This window comes from Salvia hispanica, chromosome 1 (assembly GCF_029641045.1).
Source record: "Salvia hispanica isolate PSC_SH4W2 chromosome 1, Shi_PSC_v1, whole genome shotgun sequence".
Lineage (NCBI taxonomy): Eukaryota > Viridiplantae > Streptophyta > Magnoliopsida > Lamiales > Lamiaceae > Salvia > Salvia hispanica.
The window spans coordinates 13,019,604-13,040,006 of record NC_142692.1 but is presented as its reverse complement, the minus strand read 5'-3'; the positions used below and the strand labels follow the sequence as shown (position 1 = coordinate 13,040,006).

Here is a 20,403-nt window from a genome sequence, read left to right as displayed (position 1 = left end):
GAATTTATATTATTATATAGAACTAATTATCTATAAGGTTTAATGTTTTGTGATATATTATTAAGTGTATTTTATAATTTACTAAATTTAATAATCCATCCGTTCTTTTATAGTTGAGTCATTTTTCTATTTCGAAAAGTTCCTTCATAGTTGAGGCATTTCCATATATAGTAACATTTTTCTCTTTCTTAGTTTACTCTAGCTCTTACTTTATTATCTCTACTGTATTCACTTTTTACTTTATTCTCTCTCTTAATATTTTATCTATTTGTTTAACACACTCAACATCCCTTCTTAAACCCCCTGCCGAAAAGTTTAACCCCAACTGTGAGGGAACAGAGAGAGTATATTTTTTGTATTATACTCCCTCCGTCCCATAAAAATAAGTGCAATGGGTATGACACGAGAATTTAAAAAAAATGGTAAAATAAGAGAGAGGAGAAGAATGGTAGTTGAAATAGTGTTAGTGGATAGTGGGACCTATATTATTAAATTGATATAATTTTCCAAAAATGGAATGCACTTTTTTGTGTGGGACAGACAAAAATGGAAAGTGCACATATTTTATGGGACGAAGAGAGTATATATTTAATTATGTATATTTGTAACAGTAAAATGGTTCAACTAATTGGTTTAGAACATCTCCAATGCCGGCTAGCCGATTCGCGTCGCTAGCCGAACCATTGCAGCAGGCCAACCCGAAATCGGCGAAAAAAGCGGCGTGGGCTAACCGATCGCGATGCGCTGGCCGCCATTGTGGCGTGCCGATCGGCCAGCGCTATTTTTTAATTTTTTTTAAAAAAAATTTTGATGTATTTTTTAAATGTATTTTTTTATGCATTTTTTTTATTTATTGCATTTTTAATGTACTTTTTTATGAATTTTTTTTAATTATGTAATTTTTAAATAGGCACACAGACGACAGGCTAGACCCAATACAAAATTAAGACCCCCGTTCGGCTAGCGGCAAACTATAACGGATTCAAGGCATACTAACATTTTTTAATGTATTTTTTTAATAAATTAGTGAGGAGTAGAGTGAGGCGGTGGCTCGTGTGTGGAAGTCCCGATTTTTTTTTCTTATGTAATTTTTTTGATTTTTAGTTAATGTACTTTTTTTATTTAAATAAAATTAACGAATTTTTCCCGTATATATGTCGTAAATTTAATTCCGTAATTTAATCGTAATTTTAATTCCGCAATTTAATCGTAATTTTAATTCCGTAAATGTAGTATTTTTTGAATTATTTTTATTGCGGCTGGCCTAAATCTGATGTGACAGATGGATTTTTAGTGCTGCTGACGTGGCAGGGAGAGAGAGTGACTGGCCTATGGCTAGCCTATTTGCATTGGAGATGCTCTTAATTGATCCAACCGGTTGAACTATAAACCAGTAGATTTATCGTTTTGCTTGCCGGTCCAGTTTTTAAAACATTGGTTTTTACGACGATGCGTTGCCCAATTAGACGATGTGTTGCCCAATTATTGGAACAGATGGAATGATAAATTGACTTTAAAAACCTAGTCTATACAAGTCTATATAGCGACAGCTGTACTACAGAAAATGACAAATGGATTCTTTAGTGCGATTTAATATGCAATCTTCAACAAATATTTTTCTTTTTAAAATTAAAAACAAATTAGTGTTGACCGAATGCAACATAAAGCCAATTACTTATTGTAATGAGAAATGCTGAATAAACGGTAGTTGGTTAACTGACAATTACTACTACATTGTAATCTTATTCCAACAATCCTCTAATATTTAATACCATAGCAGGGTTTAGTCAAACCAATTTATATCACTAAACACTTCAATCTATACTCCATTTCATTAAACCTCAACTCATCTCCACAGCGGCCACACTAGTAGGCCGGCGATCAAACGCCCTTGAGCTCCCTGATACAACGTAAACCCGACACAAACACATTTCGTGCCTCAACTGTAAATAAAAATAATATTGTTTGCATTAGTGTTGTAGACAAAAATATAATATGAAAAAAATAAATCTTTCAAAAATTTGGTGATATTAAGCGCTAATGCCCATAAAAAAATGAGTAAGGGAAGAGTTGATACCATGGGCATGGAAGTAGTGAGATCTTCTTTAATAGCTCTATATTCATTCATTTTCCACTTAGTCTTTCTTCCGGTGGGCGCCTTCCCCTTGTAGAACACCATGCTCTTCTTCACGCCGATCACCTTGTTCTCCGACGAGTACACATAGCTCGGCGACCCTGTCGCTTTCCAGTAGCCGGAGGCGGTGGTGCGGCTGGGACGCCCCCCACGCACCTCCCTCTCCTGTCGTGGCATGAAGAAGAACCACTGCTCCATGTCACCATGGCATAGCTCCCCGCAATGTGCTGCAAAATTAACAATAGTACAATTTTTTTAAAAAAAATAACGAAATGTTGCGATGATGTCATTGAATTAAATGTACATGGGAGTTGCCACGGATCAAGGCGGTAGATGTCGAGGATTGGTATGACGCGGTGAATGTTGCTGGTTTCATCATCTTCTAATTTGAGCTTGTGGTGAAGATAGAATGAGATGAGCTCTTCTTCTGTTGGGAAAAATCGAAATCCTGTGGCCAATTCTTCCATATTTGTGTTTTATTTTTTATTTTTTTTGCTGATTTGGTATGTTGGGAGTTGCCTGTATGAGAATGAGATGGTTATTAAATAGGTGAGATTATTACCGTGTTAAATTGGAAAATAAGGTGATAGTGAATCTTGCCACGCGGTGTGGGAGAGAAAATATAGATACTGCTGTCCCATCATATTTTTAGATTTAAATTTGCAAGAATTTGGTTTTGGTAAATAATGAATCGGTCAACTGAAGAAGTTATTACTGCTGTACCCTCTAAACGATGGGGAAAATGCCTTAACCGCTAAAAAAATGTTTTACTGCAACAGCCAATATCAATGACAGGCCTTCAAACTGGGTACCCGCGGATACCCGATCCAAAAATTTCAGGTACCCGATCCCGAATTTCCCAAAATCTAATACCCGATACCCGATCCGAAAATAATTTCGGGTACCCAAATACCCGACTCGGATATCCAGTCCCAAAAAATCGGGTATCCAGTCCCGATTGTGGATTTTTAAAATATTTTTTAAAGAAAATTAACTACAAAATTTTAGAAATATAAACTTTTAGTTTGAATTTAATACAAACTTGAAGTAGTTCGAGTTTTAAGATGAAAAAAAAACTACTACAAATTATTAGAAATAAAAAAATTCATAAGTTATAATTTCATAATATAACAATAAAACGATTTCATTTTGGACAAATAAACTTAATTATATTTTGAATATTGATCTAAACGACGTTAACTTATTCAAAATGTATTTTTATTGTCTTACTATCACACTTGATTTTGTCATATTAATTTCAGTTTTAATCATCATAGGACAGATGCCAAAGGTTGAAAAATTACTACTCCGCATTTTTATTCTAATTCGGAAGGTTATGAATTAATCAGAAGACAATAAAAAAAAAATACTTAAATGACAACTATTACTTTATAAATCATGTTGCTTATTACAATATTATTGAGATGAGAAATTATAGGAGTCTGTATCAATATAGTCAAGCAGAAATTCAAATTTACATTTTTTCAAATAATAATAAAATAGATACATAATTTTTTAAATTTAAAAGAAATTAAAAAAAATCGGATAATTCGGATAATTTGGATATACCCGATCGGATATCGGGTTACCCGATACCCAATAATCCAAAAATCCTATACCCGAACCCGATCCCGAAACTCGAAAAATCGGGTATCGGGTATCCAATTACCTGATATTTCGGGTTTGGATATCGGGTATCCAATTCCCGATATCCATTTCGACACCCCTAATCAATGTTATTTATTTGGAATATTGGCATATAATATCACGAAACTTTTAAAAAATTGGATTTTTCCCATAAACTTTAAAATTGGCAAATAATATCACAAACTTTACCCCTAGTTTGTTTTTTCCCACCAATGAAAAAATTCTCACAAATAATATTATGATACGAATTTGTTTTCGTAATTTCTCGACAACAATTTTGAGAGCTTCAAGTTTTTCAATCTTTGAAGATAGTTTTTCTTGAAGCACACCCTACAAAATTGTTCTTCAATCTATTAAAATAACATGAATTTTTTCATTCATGGGAAAAAACAAACTGGGGGTAAAGTTCGTGATATTATTTGTCAATTTTAAAGTTCGTGAGAAAAACCCAACTTTTTGAAAGTTTCGTGATATTACATGCCAATGTCCCTATTTATTTTTATGGAATATTGGTCTCTAAAATTATAAATTTTGATCAAATTCTGGTATTTATCATAAATTTGAAAATTGGACTAAAATATCACAAACTTTACTTTCCGTCTGTTATTTTCAAAACTGATCCAAATAAGATATTTTCGGTAAAAACTTAATCTACGTCGGCAACCACGCAACGTTTATGATATTTTATATACCACTTATTAAGTCCGTGACAAGTAGGATAAAAAACCACGTAGAAAGATACATTAATTTAGTTGTGCCACGTATGATTAAAAAAAAAGGCACATACATTAGTAGGATATGAAGATTGATGACCAAAATATGTAAAGTTTGTAATATTTTAAATCAATTTCAAAATTTGTTAATGCCAAAATTTAGCCAAAGCTTATAATTTTAAAGATCAATACACTATTTATTTTTTGTATGATTGAATTTTTTGCCAACAGTTATATACTAGTTATATATATAAAAAACAATAGGGCTATATTTGTTGCATAATTTTTTGTCAAATTCTCATCAAAATTATACTACTCAATATTAAATCAACAAATATCCATTTATCAAAGTTTCTTTCATCCGGGTAATATTTTTTCCTTATTTTCATTAGACGATGTTTTTAAGCGATGAAAAAGATGAACTGATGTGCTAAGGAATGTATGTAGTGCATATATATATATATATATATTAAGGGATATTGGCATCTAATATCACGAAATTTTCAAAAGATTAGATTTTTCTCACGAATTTTAAAATTGGCAAATAATATCACGAACTTTACCTCCAGTTTGTTTTTTCCCATGAATAAAAAAATTCCCCCAAATAATATTATGATACGGATTTGTTTTCGTAATTTCTCGACAACAATTTTGAGAGCTTCAAGTTTTTCAATCTTTGAAGATAGTTTTTCTTGAAGCATACGCTCTAAAATTGTTCTTTAATCTATTAAAATAACATGAATTTTTTTATTTGTGGGAAAAAAACAAACTGAGGGTAAAGTTCGTGATATTATTTGTCAATTTTAAAGTTCGTGAGAAAAATCCAACTTTTTGAAAGTTTTGTCATATTAGAGGTCAATATCTCATATATTAAACATATGTAAACTTTTCTTTATAATATCACTTTTTCAATGGGTTTAGAGTTTAGACTAATTGTCACTTTCTATTTGCGAAGAAAATAAGTACACGACGAAACACACAAACACAGCATTTATGTTAATTAATTGTATATTTAATTAGACTTTTTTCAGATCCAGTAGTTGGACTGTTGGACTTATAAAACGAGAATTGATTATCCAAGGTTACTAATTAGTCATCATTGCAGGATAAGTTTAGTTCAAAATCCACTCGTTTGTAGCTACTTAATCGATTGTCAACCATTATGGTTGAACTTGGTGAGGTCCGCAATGACGAGTACATCACATAATCGCAAAATTTGATTTAGAGAAGCATGCAATTTACGTAAACCTAAGGGATCATTTATTTATCGAGAAAATTATGTTATTGGGAATTATAATTCTTGGGAATAAAATCTAAGAAATGGAGTATGATTTATGATAAATTAAATTTTTATGTTTGGAAATATTATGAAAAAATTAAGGATTTTAAACTTATATTAATTTATTAAACTTAATTAATTGATTGACATAATAATTGAATTAACTAATTAACATAATAATAGAAATAAGATTTTTCAATTTAAAAATAAATTAATAAAATACAAATTAAATTAGTCGAACTATAACTTTTATATTATTTTAAAATTTGGTTAATAAGTTACCGATCGATAATCATACGGTATTGTGATTCATAATTTTAATATTTACATTAATATTTATTTAATAATTTATCAATTGATGATAAATAATAAATATAGTAACTATTATTACAATTATAGTTACAGTTATTTATTTTTATTATCACTATTAAGTAGTATCAAAAAAATTAAATTATAGATTTTCTTAATTAATAGTGGTAGTAATTTATAACAAATTAATAATAATAATAATAATAATAATAATTTTTATTCAGTATTCATAATTATTATAATTACATTTTTTTATCTTAATAAATTATTAAAACAATAATAACAATTAAATTCCGCATATGATCATGATGTCAATATAGTATACTAAATATATCAACATAAGGATATGTATGTCAATATAATTTAATATTAACATTACATATGTATTATATTAATTTATTATGCTTGAATTATTGATATCAACTGTATCGTCGAAATATGTGAAAACGACTCAATATGCAATTAGGATATCATTTTCGGATGATTACCTTTAGTTTAATACTCCATGTGTTAAGTGAATTTTTTAAATCGAGATAGTTATATGAATTCAAAATTTTAAGATATTTTTAGTATGCCTTGAATCTGTATAGTTTGCCGCTAGCCAAACGGAGGGTTCGATGCTATGCTACGTTTCTATTTTAGGCCCTAATTGTCTTATTGGGCTTAGCCCGTCGTCTGTGTACCTATTTATATAGAAGTAGGGCGCAACTCTTTAATTCGAAAAACAATCTGAAAACAATATGTTCTCCGTTTTCTATCCGTGGACGTAGCCAACACAACGTTTGTTAACCACGTAAATCTTTGTCTATTTACGTTTCTGTTTGTCTTGATTACACAATTGTTTTATTCTGTTATAACATTTTTTAAGACAAAGAAAATGGTTAGTAATTACTAATGAGTTCTTAGTTGACATTCATTTATAGAAAATACAATGCCCAAAATCAACAAAAAATGGTGAGCAAGAGAGTTCCACAAATAACCAAAACCGGCAACAACCAACAAGCAAAATACAAGAAACCATAATTTAATAACAAAACCAACAAGCCGACAACCAAGAAACCATAACTAGAATGTAAAAAAAACAACTAACAAAAAAGACCAAACATAGGTGAATGCTTGACTAACGACTAATTGTCAATTGTCTCGGTGAGGATGAGAAGTTTGAACACCATCATTTCATCCAATATTTTAAACATCATAAAAGCCTTCTCTTTTCTCAGCTCTTAATTCGGGTGAAGCTCTTGAAATATTATCGTACAGCAGCAGATGTCCCAAATAGACCATTAAATAATGCAAAACATAGAGGTATAAATTTTTTGTCAAGATTTTGAAAAGGCTTTTCAAGCCAACTTAAAAAGCAAGCCAGTTAACATTCATATCTCTGCAATAATATTTTGTTCTTCGTTTTGATACTCTGGGGAATAGCTACGTAGATAGTAAATATTTTAGGTTGAAATTATCCAAATAGTTAAAGATCATGTTAAATTATTTAGTTTTGGATAGCTAAATTATAACTAATTAGTTAGTATTTTTTTAGGTGTATATATTAGATCAGGGGTGTGGTCAATTGCTAACTTTCTTAAGTTGCTAACTTGTTAACCCATCAACGCAATGTATTAAAAATGTCAACACATGATTTTATTGAACTTCAATATAATGTGTTGATATTATGTGTTGACATTTTAATGTCACCGTATTGACTTTTTAATACACTGCATTGATGAGTTAGCAGAGTTAGCAACTTAAATAGGTAGCAATATAACGCACACGATCAGATCAATTATGTAAATAACTTAATTTTTTGTTTGATAAAATATTAATTTGTATTTATGTTTTAATTGTGAATGGATAATATTAATTAATAGAAAATCAATAATTACCAAATTATTACCTATGAATATGAGAGAAGGATTTTCTTTATTTAGAAGTTAAAATATTAAAATTGCTGCTCCACAATTCGCTTTAGATGAGGGTAAATGTTTGAGTTAGGTAATCTAGTTTTATTTAGTGCTTAATTATTTAATTGAAGATAATTAGGTAAACTATTTATTTAAAGTCGTGTTTTTGTAGATTTGAACTCAAGATCTTGGTCTTGGAATTAACCACTTTACTAATAGGTCAACTCACATAATAACTCTTTCTCTTCGCTGTATTTCCTAAATAAACATGTTCAACTTTGTGGTTGATTAGGTTCACTAATTAACTTGTTATAGATTAAAAACTCTTTTAGTTTAGTAATTTTATATTCATACTTACTGATGACTGGACGACTTGATCGGTTGATCCAACATATCATGTATATTAACATGCACTGAATACCAAAATTACGTAAATAAATCTTTATATAGATTAAATAATAAAAGATGTGCATTTCAAAATATGAAGAATAGAAAATAAGTGCTATGATGTGATTGTATTTAATTTTAATTATTTGAATATTATAGTTTAATTTTTATAATATTGTTTATATTTAAATAGTATATTATTTTTAAAAGTTCTTTTTTTCAATTTTAAAATTTAAAATCTTAGCTGGAGTGCTGGACGTCCAAATAATTTACCGTTAAATATATACCGTCTTCGTTCTAATTCAAAACATCAAGAAATAAAAAAAACACATACGAATATTAAGTCAAGTAGTCAATAGAAAGAGTCATGCTGCAGTCTATAGATAAGTTAAAGAGTCATGTATATAACTTCAATATTGGTTCATAAAATTAATAAGAAAAATTTAAAAAAAAAAGGAAATTGAATGCCACAACTATAATAAAACCAATTGAAAAGAGGGATAATAAGACGCGACTTATTCAACGACGACAGTCATAAAGTACACCTTTCGTTGCATAAAGTACATGCTCCACACTATTGCTTGTGATTCATTATTGTGGCTCCCATTTTCTCATAGAATTGATAATTGTTTGTTCAGAGACTAACATGCATGAAATAAGATGTTTTCCATTTACCGACATCATAATCCTACATATCACACAAGCCACACCATATCACACGTACGTACTACCACTTCTTCAAATCCTTGACTATTGGTTGAAATAAAGATAACTTGCCAATTAAGATTGTAGAAGGAATGTAATAATAGTAGTCTTCGTCCTAAGTTATTTACATTGTATTTTATTTTAGGTCATTCCATTTTACCACTTTGGATTATCCACAATTAAAGAACCATGTACTTTTTTCATGACTCAATAGACTCCACTTTCCACTAATTTTTACACATATAATCCATTATAAAACTAATAGGAGTATTAAAAATGGATCCAATTATTTACTTTTCTTCACAAAATTAAACAATTTCTTAAAATCTATGTCAAGTCAAAATGACTATTTAAATGATGGACGAAGTGACTATTAACACTGAGGATACACAAATGAATGGTTTGATCACTTGATGGATGCGAGTGATATGGGATAACGTAGGATTGAATTATTTGGATTATTATTGTTGAATATTTGTGGACCTTTGCATATTGGACTTACATATTAATTAATTGGGTTGGCCCTAATCCAATTAATATCTGAGCCCAAGTTAAGTGTAACCGGCCCAATGCGTTGCAGGCCCGTTACTTACCTGATTGTCCCGATGGCCGCCACGTAAGCAGCTCCACGCGGATCCTGAGCCTCTACCATTGGATCTGGAGTGTGTTTGTTAAGTGAGAGGCTGACCTCTCACTTCTCTCATTCTGCTAAAACGCTAGACTTTTTTTTTTCTCTCTCTCTCTCTTCGAACGCGCTCTGACTTCTCTCTAGGTTTCCGGCGTCTCTAGCCGGAGTTTTTCTTCAAGCTTGTGTTTCCACCGATGATTCTCAGTTTTTAAGAGATCTATCGGTTTAGTTTGAGTGTTAGGAAACTTCTTCGGTTTCCTTCTCAAACCCTAGGGTTCGGTCTTCTTTCTTCTTTCTGTGACCGATCTCCTGAGCTTGGAGGTGGTGTGCGAGGGTTTCTTGAGTGCGTGACTGTGTTCTGAGAGACCTGTGGTGATTCGCGTGTTGAGGAGGCTTACTGTGGTGGTAACCGGTGAAACCTAGGGTTTCTGGTGTCCTTGTTCAGTGATTCTCTCTTGTGACGGTTGGTTGTAGCTTTGGGGAGGTTCTTGGCCCGTTGTAGTCGCCTATTGCGACCTGAGCCATATTCCAGTGCTTGTAACCGTGACTTGTGCAGTTTCTTTGTGTTTTAGATCCTTCGGGATCATTTCTTGTGTTACTAACAACGCTTCTTTAAGTGTGCAGGATTATTGAAGAAGATGAAGACTCAAGTTCTGTGTTGCACTTGAATTTAGTCTAGGATTCTTCAATTGTAACCTCTTGTACAAGATTAGTGTGTAATTTTAGTATCACTCTTGTATTGGCTTGTACCTCTGAGATTAGCCATCTCAGACCCAATTAATAAAAAGAGGTCCCGGTAATTAGTGAATCCTAAGTGATCTGATCCCTACCATTATTATAATTTTGTATTTGTAATGATTGATTATTGTAGGATGAAGTGTGGGATTATAACTTAAACACAAATGATATAGTTTTTTTCTTCTTATTATTATACAAAAAATGCACAAAATTAAATATAAAAACATCAATTACTATAGTTTTAATGGGTATGTTTGAAATATGATATTGTAGATTGAAGTTTGATAAAAAAAAAATAAAATCAACCCAATTTTAAGGTCGTAAAATAAATCTGATATCACGTCCCTAATAGTGTAAGTTAAATATTTAATTAAATTAAATTATTGATTTTAATCATGCCTTATTAGTTATTAATTCAACTAAAAGCGTCCAAATTATAGGACACTCAATGTAGCATGTCATTTCATTGTAAATGTGTATAATCTGGGCCTTATTTATTTTCAGTAGGAGAAGCAGCATTTGAATTAGCAGTTTATTTGGGCCTCTCCAAAAGAGTATACTTCAATACCCGGCAATTTGGCCCATACTATGTAAAAAACTAGATATAAATAAAACTTCCACTATAGTCTATCCCTTATAATTTGTAACTATTTGATTCGACACAGATTTTAAGAAATGTAATAGAAAATAGGTTTTAAAAGTTAATGACATGTGGGTAGTACTTTTATATAGTTTTATAATAAAATGTGGATGAGAATAAGTTAGTAGAATATGGAGTTCACTACCAAAAATGATAAAAGTGAAAGGTGATAAATTTTTAGGGACAAACGAAAATGGAAATAAGTGATAAATTTTCAGGGACGGAGGAAGTACATCGTAATGTTATTTGTGGTTTAGTCCGGAGTGGACATTAAAGTAAATCGAACCCTTCTATGATTTTCGTTTTATTTTATTTTTTTCTGAAACTTGGGTTGTAATTTTTACTATATAATTATAAATAACCATTGAACTACAATTTTCAATTTTCTATTTATTTTTATCTTAATTTTACTAATTTGTCATTAGCCACAATTTAAAGCTAAGGTTGGAGATAATATCGAGAAACAACATAAAAAATTGTAGTAGAAGAAAGAATTGAAGAAGCAAACCACTTTATAAAAGCAGCTACAAACGTCCTACCAGCACAGAAACTTATTGATCATATCTATAACACACAATTAAACACACTCAAGCACTTAAACAATCAAACATATGAAAACAACAAACAAACCTGTGTTTCCTTGTCTTAATTATGACAAACACACTAATAATAGTAATTAATTAAGGAATCCCAATTATTGGGATAAATGGGACGTAATAGCTAGATGGTGCTAGACCCCACTCTCTTGGCAAGGGCACATCCACAGTCTTGGAGGAATCAAATCCATTGTCTTTGCCTCCACACCTCCCCTTTGCAGGGCATGCTTTGTAGAAGGTGAGGGGTGTGGCGGTAGTGAAATGGCCTCCCTTTTCCTTGGCACTGGTAATTGCAACGACGGAGTCCTTATTAGATATGTAGAGCTGGTGGGGCCCTCCCATGATCTTGGCCATGCAGTTGGAGGGAGTTGCGGTGGCCGTCTCTGTCCCGTCCGATGGAAGGTCCGTCGTGAAGACGCCGTCTTCCTCGGTGTAGGCCATGGCCAGCTTCTTCACTTTGTCACATTTCACCAAAACTTGAAGTCCTAGTTAATTAGACCAAGAGAGAAAAATAATTACTAAAATGTATGGTTAGTTAATTAACAATAACATAGTTGGTGTTGTCATGTGAAATATAAGAAGTCGCACATCAATCAAGTATAATGACCGTTTTAGTATATTTGTGCCCACTTTAAGCACTTTTTTTATGATGATAGGAATTAGGAGTGTGATAGTAGTAAATTTCATTGTTTATAGAAAACGAAATAAAAATAGATGAACGAATGAATATTAGCAGAAAATTAATGAAGAACCTGAGAGATCGGAGTTGAGAGGGCAGTCGAGACAACGGACCGAGCCCTGGAGGGGTTGAGGTTTGACGAGAGCAACAGCGAGGAAGAATGTGAGTAGAAAAGCAAAAGCTGGAGTGATCGACATTGTTGAAGGAGAAGTGTTATAATGTGAGTAGTAAACAGAAGTGGAAATAGGGTTCATATAAATATAGGAAAGCACACTAAATGAAGGGGCCAAGTGCATGAGTAGGTTGTTGATATCAATAAATATATGCAGTACACCACAACCAGTCATTCCCTTCCCCAATTTATTGTACCATCCATTTTTTCAACTCTCCTGTGCATATCATGTGTGTTGCTTTTTCTTTCTAATTTCACTTCAAATTACATAACACTCTATTTTTCTCCCATCTATTTTCATATACACACATGCAACATCCACTAAAAATTACTCCTTATTGCATATAATTACAAATTATGCATGCATAAACATGTTAAATTCCGTAGAATAAACGAATAATTCACCACCAATGGCATTTTCTTAAATATGAAATCTATTATGTTTATGCTTATGCATGCATATACATTAGTAATACAAAATGTTTGATGCCTACATGAATTATAAAAAATGTTTTATTCGTGTTTAATTTAATACATTTTGTCATATGTGTTTGGATACCGTTAACTCTTTACTTACATGTTGTACAAAACATGAAACAATAATGAAATTTTTTGGTACTAATATAAAGTAATGAAAAACTTTTTGTACAAACTTGAAACAATAGTAAAGCGTTTTGTACTATACATAGACAAATTAAGAGTTAACGATATCCAAACAAAAATAACGGAACATACGAAAATAAATATGAATGAAATTTATAATTAAACTTTAAACATTTTGTATCAATATGAAACAAATGTGAAATACACTAAATTATTATCATGGTTAATATTTACATGCATAGGTAGCTCGATTTATCGTCGAAATTCGATTGTTATCTTTCAAGGTTTATTTTAAACTTTATTGATGTACATATATATGCTGGTAATGTGTACATGAAGGTAGTGGGAGTGATTAATTGCTAACTGATCATTTAATTGCTAAGTACAACTAATTTAAGGCCATAGGATTTTAGAAAACGTGTGGTCTACAATTTGTCACGTGTAATTTTTATTTTTATTAATTAAATCGAAAAAGATAAAAAAAAAACTCCAAATTAGGGTTTTGGATGAAAATGTCAATATAGTGTTCCGAAAATATCAACTCAATGCTTTGAGAATGTCAACACAATGCTTTAAGAATGTTAACCCGTTGCTTATATTGACATTCTACCTGTATTATATTGACATATTTTATATAGTATGTTGACATTTCTGCTTGTACGAAAAAATTAAAAAAATTTGAATTTTTTTTTTCAAATTTTGACGTCGGAACATATGCATGTATGATATCGTTGGAATCCTTATGAAATTATCTTTAATTTGATATATGTTATATGAATTTAAAGTTTTGGGATTTCTTTTAAAAGTTAGTTATAACTAAACATGTAGTTAATTGACATTAATACCCCTATTGATATTTTTTGGAACTAATCCTATGGTCTTATTGACATTTTTCGTATTGACATTTAGAGATTAATGCTCTAAGCCCTTAATTTAAATATCTAATGGTTATTATTTAGTTAACACTCCCCTAAAATAGTACTCCCTCCGTTTCGCCATAGTTGAGGCGAAACTTTTCGGCACGGAGTTTTAAAAAGGAATATTGGGTGTGTTAAATAAATAGATAAAAAAGTAAGAGAAAGATAAAGGTAGAGAGAATAAAATATAAAGTGAATAAAGTAGAGAGAATAAAGTAAGAGAGAGTAAAGTAAGAAAGATAAAAAAAAGTTAATACCAAATATAGAAATGACTCAACTATGAAGAAACTTTTCAAAATGAAAAAATGACTCAATTATGAAGAAACGGAGGGAGTAATATCTACTCCTATCTAACATTGCGTGGTTTTCATGAGTTTTAGTTACTCCATTATTTATTTCCACGAATATTGCTTTGCACTACATGTCTACGTACAATTTCGTTTGCGAATTATGAGTCATGACTGTTGACGTTATTTGAATTCAATAGGTAGTAAAGTGAAAGGAGAAAAAACGTTACATTTATGATTTATCAACCCCCTTTAATTGGGTTTTGATTACTATTCACCCCAATTTTTATTATTTGATGTACTGTGTTCTTTGAATTTATTATATATAAAACAGTAACTACTTGTACTGGACCCATAACACGTCTAGCAAACACCAAATCTTTTCTAAATTAAAACCAATCCTATACACGTTGATTTTCAGTCGTTTTCGATTACTTCATTAAATAAAAATGCAACAACAATAGCGATTTTATTAAGTGCACTTAATGTGCCGAAATTAGCAGTGACAAAAAACATAAAAGGAAATAAACTTTTTGCGAAAAAATAGTTATTTGTTTGATTAAAGATCAATAAAATAATATGGTTGTCCAATTATAATTATTTGATTTGATGAATATCGATATGAATTTTCCAACAATTTCAACAGTCAATGAATGTTCATAAACCCCAACGCCATACCCTGTCCATCACGCCATAACTTTTTTTACTCAGAGGTTGATGCAGTAATTATTATATACGAGATTTATAAAAAAAAAATTGATAGTATGAATTTCACAATGATATTCACACAAAATGCTATAGTAATTTTTTTTTAATTAGAAAAATGCTTGTGAGACTAACAATTCCAGTGTTTTTTATTCAGTCTGGAATTAAAACAAAAATGTAGATAAGAGCTCACAATTATGCTCACTAACAATTCTCACTATCAAACTTGTGACACTCAGATTCGATTCGATTAAATTTGTTAACAAAACTAGGTTGCAGAAGATCCACCTAATGGCATTAAAGTGACTATCTGGTAAAACAAATAATGTGTAAGAAGATGGACCATGGGATTTCCAAGTTCCAACAACCTAGATTTATCAGTGTAATTTTTCATCAGAGATCCTTCAAATCCAGCATTGCATTAAATTCTTTGGTAGTTGGCCACCTATTTTATCTTCCAGGACACCATTCATTTCATCTTCTTGTCTTCTTCAAAGATAAGAGAAGGCCAAGTAACACGACACCAAAATTCGATTTTGTAAATTAAATCTGTGTAAGAAATGAATGTCGTTACCTACACATAAATGTCTGTAGCACAGTACTTGCATCAGCTCAAGACCATCAAGGATTTTGTATTATTTGTCTCATAATTCTATATATTGAAATTGAACCCCTATTGTATAAAACACTGCCTCAGAAACTTATGCGCCCTACACGGGTATTTATCGAACACGAACAGAAACACAATCAGCAATGAAGCAGAAGAGTGAAATTGATACAAAGTTAAACACTTACATTTTCATTGCCACGTCGGTCCAGAAAGGATGTCTAGTTCCAGCTGGGAAATGCCAACCATCTTAGATATATGTTGCCTTCATCCTTGGAAACTAAATTGAAGTGGCAGTTTTTCTAGCTGAAACTTCTATCTTGCTAATTAGTGCTTTCAAACTCACCAAACTATTAATGAGTACTATAGAAGTAAATAGGATCAGAATGAAAGCTAAATCTATGTTCAGATTAAAAAAGTAGAGACAGTTAAATATGTGCTCTGTTGCAACCTGAAATAGTGAAAGTTCAAACACTGGGCTCTGTTGCAACCTGAAATAGTGAAAGTTCAAACACTGGTAAAGTCTTGAATTCAACACTTGAATCGAGTAAGAGTTGTAGAGGGTCATTTCTAACCACACCACCACTACTCTGCTCATCATGAAACAAGGTGTGATTCTCTAATTGAGCAGCGAAAACTAATTGGGCTCCTCTCCTGTTAAAACAATTATTAAATCAAACATACCAAGCCCACATTTGGACAATTTCTTTCAATGCATTCATTGTGATTTCAACTCAAACCAAAGATTATGGCTCATTTAATAAAGTAGATTGATCATACAGTGACTAGCAATCACATATACAATTAGAAGTACTTCACTTATGTACGAAGCTCGAATATCGGTCACATACCATTCAAGGGAATTTTTGTCAAGCTTACCACTAAAAGAATATAGCTCAAGTTTTAGTTTTTGAATTGACATCATACCAACAAAAAACAATTCTTTCCAGTTATAAGATATATCCAATAACAATCAACAATTTCTAGCAAGTCAATGTAGTTCTGCTAAATTTATACTGATTAACCTTAGACTATTGAGATATCTGATAAATCTGTCTCATTGATATGAAACAAAGGCCAAGACAGCAGGGCAGATATTATTTTCTTGCTTTCTATTGTTTTTTTTTGTGCAAGATTGCTGATCTGGCCAAGTTGCTACCATATGTATTTTTCAGCTCAACCCAAAACTATGGGAATCATCATTAGCAAAACACCTTATCTGTTCCCTGATGGCGTCTGTGGGTACTAGTGGAGAAGGATTGTCGACTTATTTGTTATGCAGAGTAGACGGGAAATAATCAAAGTAAAAAGGAGAGGAAAAACAGAGTTTAATAGTAATCTTATCTGTGCTTTCCAGTTGCAGAAAGCAATCAAGGCCTATAAAATTTCAGCAACAATTACAAATAAACGTGCAATCTCCTCAGGCCTAACCATGGTCCACAAGTATCAACAACTTCTTAAGGCAAATTAAGACAAGTCTATTGTATAATTTGTATTGCTTCCCTGTCTAATAAAACATGGTCGCTGAAATCATAATTAAGACCAAATTTTGGTATTTTCCTTGGAACTTAAAAAATGGTAAAAAAAACGTGAGTTATGACCTTGTAGCCAATTTCCATGCTTATTATTACAGCCAAATCGAAACTAACGTGACAAATTAAATCTTACGTGCCAATTCATTCTATCAAAAAGACGTTGTTTTGTATATTAAAATAGAAAAAGAATCCAACCAACCCTCCCTCCTCCACCTCACCCTTCTTTCTCTCTCTCCTACTTCTCTCATCCCTTCTTGCACTCCTACATCTCTCGTCCCTTCTTGCAATCCTACAGACACCAACAACAGCAACGTCCCTTCTTGCAATCCTACAGACACCAACAACAGCAACGCAATGATGAGCATGAGCCCTAGCATAGCTCCACCTCACAAGCCATCACTTTCCCTCTCTCCCAAAACCCACTATAATCCGGTGGTTAAGCTCTCCATCGCTGCCAACCTTTGCCAGCAACTGTCTCGCCGTGGCTGTAGATGTTAGTGTTTCACGATAGTCTTTCTACCAAAATAATGTCTGATTTCAACACAAACACAATGAAAGCATAAATCAGTGCTGCAAATTCCGGAATGGTCTGACCTTCAAATTAACCATAGCTACCAAATGCCATCTAATTTTCCACTTAAGCATGATCCCACTCTTCCTTGTCACCACTCTCCTCTTCTTCCTCATCACACTGCAATTCAAAACTACCCCTCCCTGCTTGCACCGATCACCAAATGCTCCCCAACACTACAGTGTCTGATGACCTATTCAATTACTCAACTCACCATTTCTGCTTCTTTGGCGGAAATCCATCTCTCTCACGTCCGTTCCTCATCCTCATTCTGCTGCTACAGTTCTACATCTTAGTGATAACCGCCCAAGATCGCTTCTCCATAGTAAGAAACTGGCTACACGGTCAATTTTCGTGATTTTTTTGGCCACATTTTTAGATTGTGAGAGATACCAAGAATTCGGTCATAATTTGTAATTTTAGTGACCAATAGCCCAGAAATCATCAATGATTTGGCATACCTCTACAATGTTTACTCATTAGACAACAAGGCGATTTGCACTTTTTATCCTAATTTTATGGAGAAGAATTGTTTTACTACCAGAAAGAAATAAACATGGATAGGGTGGGTGCCCCTAAACGAAAGGTCCACCGGCAAACTTAAAAAATCATAAGTCCCATCAGTATAAAACTCATGCATGTCTATGGAAACCATGCAGGACACAGTGTTGTTATAGTCGATGATTCAAGAAAATCAGGAAATAAGTCGTGATACCATCAGTATTTATCACTTTTAATTCGACAGATTAAACCTTCAACCAGCTGGACAAGACAAACTTCTTCTATAGGCACAGAACAATAAAACAAACTGAGCAAATTATTGAAATAAACAAACTTAACCTTTCATCAAGAAACAAGTTCAGTTTTCAAGCAAAACATGTAGCAATTGAGTAAGTAAACAAACAAAAAAAGGCCTGCAATGTTAGTGATGAAACATGATTCCAAAGTATAGTGTAATTAAGAGAATTAAATTAACAAAAAAAACATTATTTTTCCACGGGAAAGGATATATATGCATCTAAAAAGTGAGTTGAAGATGGGTAGTATGTACAAGTGAGCCCTAATTATATACAATGAAATCACATGATCCACTTTCAACTAATGAACCAATCAATCAATGAAACCAGTCTTTCGCCAAATAGCATTGCGCACCTGCCGGAGATCCCTCCCTTTCAAAGTCCGTCCAGTCCCCTCCAGCACTGAGCACGCAAGCATCGGCGAATCCCTAGAATTCACCACTTCGTGCGGCGGTAATCTAACTCTGCCATCGTCTTCCTCCTCTCCATCAGAAACGGCGTCGTCCAGCTCATCCGCCCTCCTCCGCAACGCCTCCGGCATCACCGGAATGTTCACCGGCGCCGATTGATGGTAAACCCTCACCCTATCCACTTGCGGCGGCGGCGGCCGTGGAATCATCATCCGAGACGAGGGCGCAATCGAGGCCTTGTGGTTGAAGACGGGGTGGACGTCGTGTTCGGATCTGGATCGGATCTTGATGGTGCCGTTGAGAGCCGACAGGATGCCGTAGTGGTTCCGATGAGTTGGCGGAGGAGGCGAAGAATAGCCCGACGGAGTGCTAAAGATATCGTGCTCGGAGAGCTCAATAGGCGGCGCGGAGGAGGGGGATTGGGGTTGAAGCACCCCGAGGAATCTCTCGGCCGGCTTGTGGTGGCGGCGGAAGGGTGTGGCGCCGCCAATTGGTTCCATTGCAGCGGTTGTGGAATTGGGGGCAGGGCAGGGCAGTATAATTATGTTCCAGGGGGGAATCCGCTGTGTCAGAACTCACCACTATGTTCCGTACGGTCGGTAATTACTGGTTGATTAAAGTCAAAGAATGGAATAATTCTACCACCTATGTATAATCACTCCATTTATGTTATCACAAATTTAAAAGATACTACTCCCTATGAAATATGGAATAGTCAATAGTCATGCATGGAAAGAATAATTATTTCCAATCACTAATTATGGAAAATTCATGCATGAAAAGAATTAATTATGGCTAATTTTCATTAATTAAAAATTAATTAACACAAAATGCACAATTTTGGCGCCGTGCACCACAGTGGGCGTCGCCACCGCACTGGCAACGCTCCCACGGAGTCTCCTGTCGTCGGCTCTGCCCCTCCCACCTACAATGCACAGTAAGTAGTGAATAACTTTTTTTTTTTTTTTTTTATATCTAAAATGATCATGAAATATTTATTACAGATTTTTTAATAGATAAATCTAATACACTTTAATTTAATTATGAATTTATTAAATTACTTTTATTAGTATTATGGAATATGGAATATTCATGCATGGAAAGAATAATTATTTCCAATCACTAATTGAGACTATGACGTGGAGATGATGCATCTCGGCCAGTTTTACATGTTAAAGAATTAGGCATAATAATTGATGATATTCCTATTCTTGGTCTTTCCTTATGTTCTTTCCATCTCAGTAGGTTGAAAACTACATTTGCAAACTTTTGATTGAATACATGTGTGTTCACACTTCACACTCCTTAGTCTGAACTTGCTAAGTTGCATGTGTTCTTTATGTAAAAGCTATTTTCTCCATTACATTTAAAATGACCATTTTATTGAATGATGCAAACAAACTAAAAAATGGTTGAGTATTTTAATCATGAGAAGATATAAACCTT

General features: G+C 32.9%; 3 protein-coding genes across 11 annotated transcripts; all 3 read right to left on the bottom strand.

Moving 5' to 3' along the window:
• Positions 1-1,712: 1,712 nt before the first annotated feature.
• LOC125221219 (NAC domain-containing protein 90-like) lies at positions 1,713-2,633 on the bottom strand. Its single transcript, XM_048123347.2, has 3 exons — positions 2,439-2,633; positions 2,078-2,361; positions 1,713-1,943 (listed from the first exon to the last, which is right to left on the bottom strand). Exons 1-3 carry the CDS (start codon positions 2,599-2,601, stop codon positions 1,842-1,844), a joined length of 549 nt encoding a protein of 182 aa, XP_047979304.2. The 5' UTR covers positions 2,602-2,633; the 3' UTR covers positions 1,713-1,841.
• Positions 2,634-11,572: 8,939 nt separating this feature from the next.
• On the bottom strand, positions 11,573-12,588 carry LOC125219926 (uncharacterized). The gene is made up of 2 exons (XM_048122019.2): positions 12,427-12,588; positions 11,573-12,159 (listed from the first exon to the last, which is right to left on the bottom strand). Exons 1-2 carry the CDS (start codon positions 12,548-12,550, stop codon positions 11,759-11,761), a joined length of 525 nt encoding a protein of 174 aa, XP_047977976.1. The 5' UTR covers positions 12,551-12,588; the 3' UTR covers positions 11,573-11,758.
• Positions 12,589-15,221: 2,633 nt separating this feature from the next.
• Positions 15,222-19,504, bottom strand: LOC125223624 (uncharacterized). Of its 9 annotated transcripts, none has more exons than XR_016134634.1 (5): positions 18,903-19,504; positions 16,220-16,298; positions 16,096-16,135; positions 15,833-15,959; positions 15,222-15,747 (listed from the first exon to the last, which is right to left on the bottom strand). XR_016134634.1 is itself a non-coding variant. In XM_089063088.1 (3 exons), the coding sequence occupies exons 1-2, from the start codon at positions 19,455-19,457 to the stop codon at positions 16,242-16,244; spliced, it is 612 nt and encodes a 203-aa protein (XP_088919214.1). In that variant the 5' UTR covers positions 19,458-19,504; the 3' UTR covers positions 15,222-16,135; positions 16,220-16,241. The 9 variants fall into 9 exon arrangements, 2 of the variants coding, with proteins under 2 accessions (XP_088919214.1, XP_088919215.1); XR_016134635.1 differs by having other exon boundaries at positions 15,833-15,950; XR_016134632.1 differs by having other exon boundaries at positions 15,833-16,135.
• Between the last annotated feature and the right edge of the window lie 899 nt (positions 19,505-20,403).

Coding starts and splice junctions, on each gene's coding strand:
- LOC125221219 (XM_048123347.2), bottom strand. CDS start 2,601: ATGGAAGAATTGGCCACAGGATTTCGATTTTTCCCAACAGAAGAAGAG. Junction 2,362..2,438: donor TGATCCGTGGCAACTCCCAT/GTACATTTAATT, acceptor TTAATTTTGCAG/CACATTGCGGGGAGCTATGC. Junction 1,944..2,077: donor TCACTACTTCCATGCCCATG/GTATCAACTCTT, acceptor TTTTATTTACAG/TTGAGGCACGAAATGTGTTT.
- LOC125219926 (XM_048122019.2), bottom strand. CDS start 12,550: ATGTCGATCACTCCAGCTTTTGCTTTTCTACTCACATTCTTCCTCGCT. Junction 12,160..12,426: donor TCTCAACTCCGATCTCTCAG/GTTCTTCATTAA, acceptor CTAATTAACTAG/GACTTCAAGTTTTGGTGAAA.
- LOC125223624 (XM_089063088.1), bottom strand. CDS start 19,457: ATGGAACCAATTGGCGGCGCCACACCCTTCCGCCGCCACCACAAGCCG. Junction 16,299..18,902: donor AAGGGAGGGATCTCCGGCAG/GTGCGCAATGCT, acceptor TTGTTTTAACAG/GAGAGGAGCCCAATTAGTTT.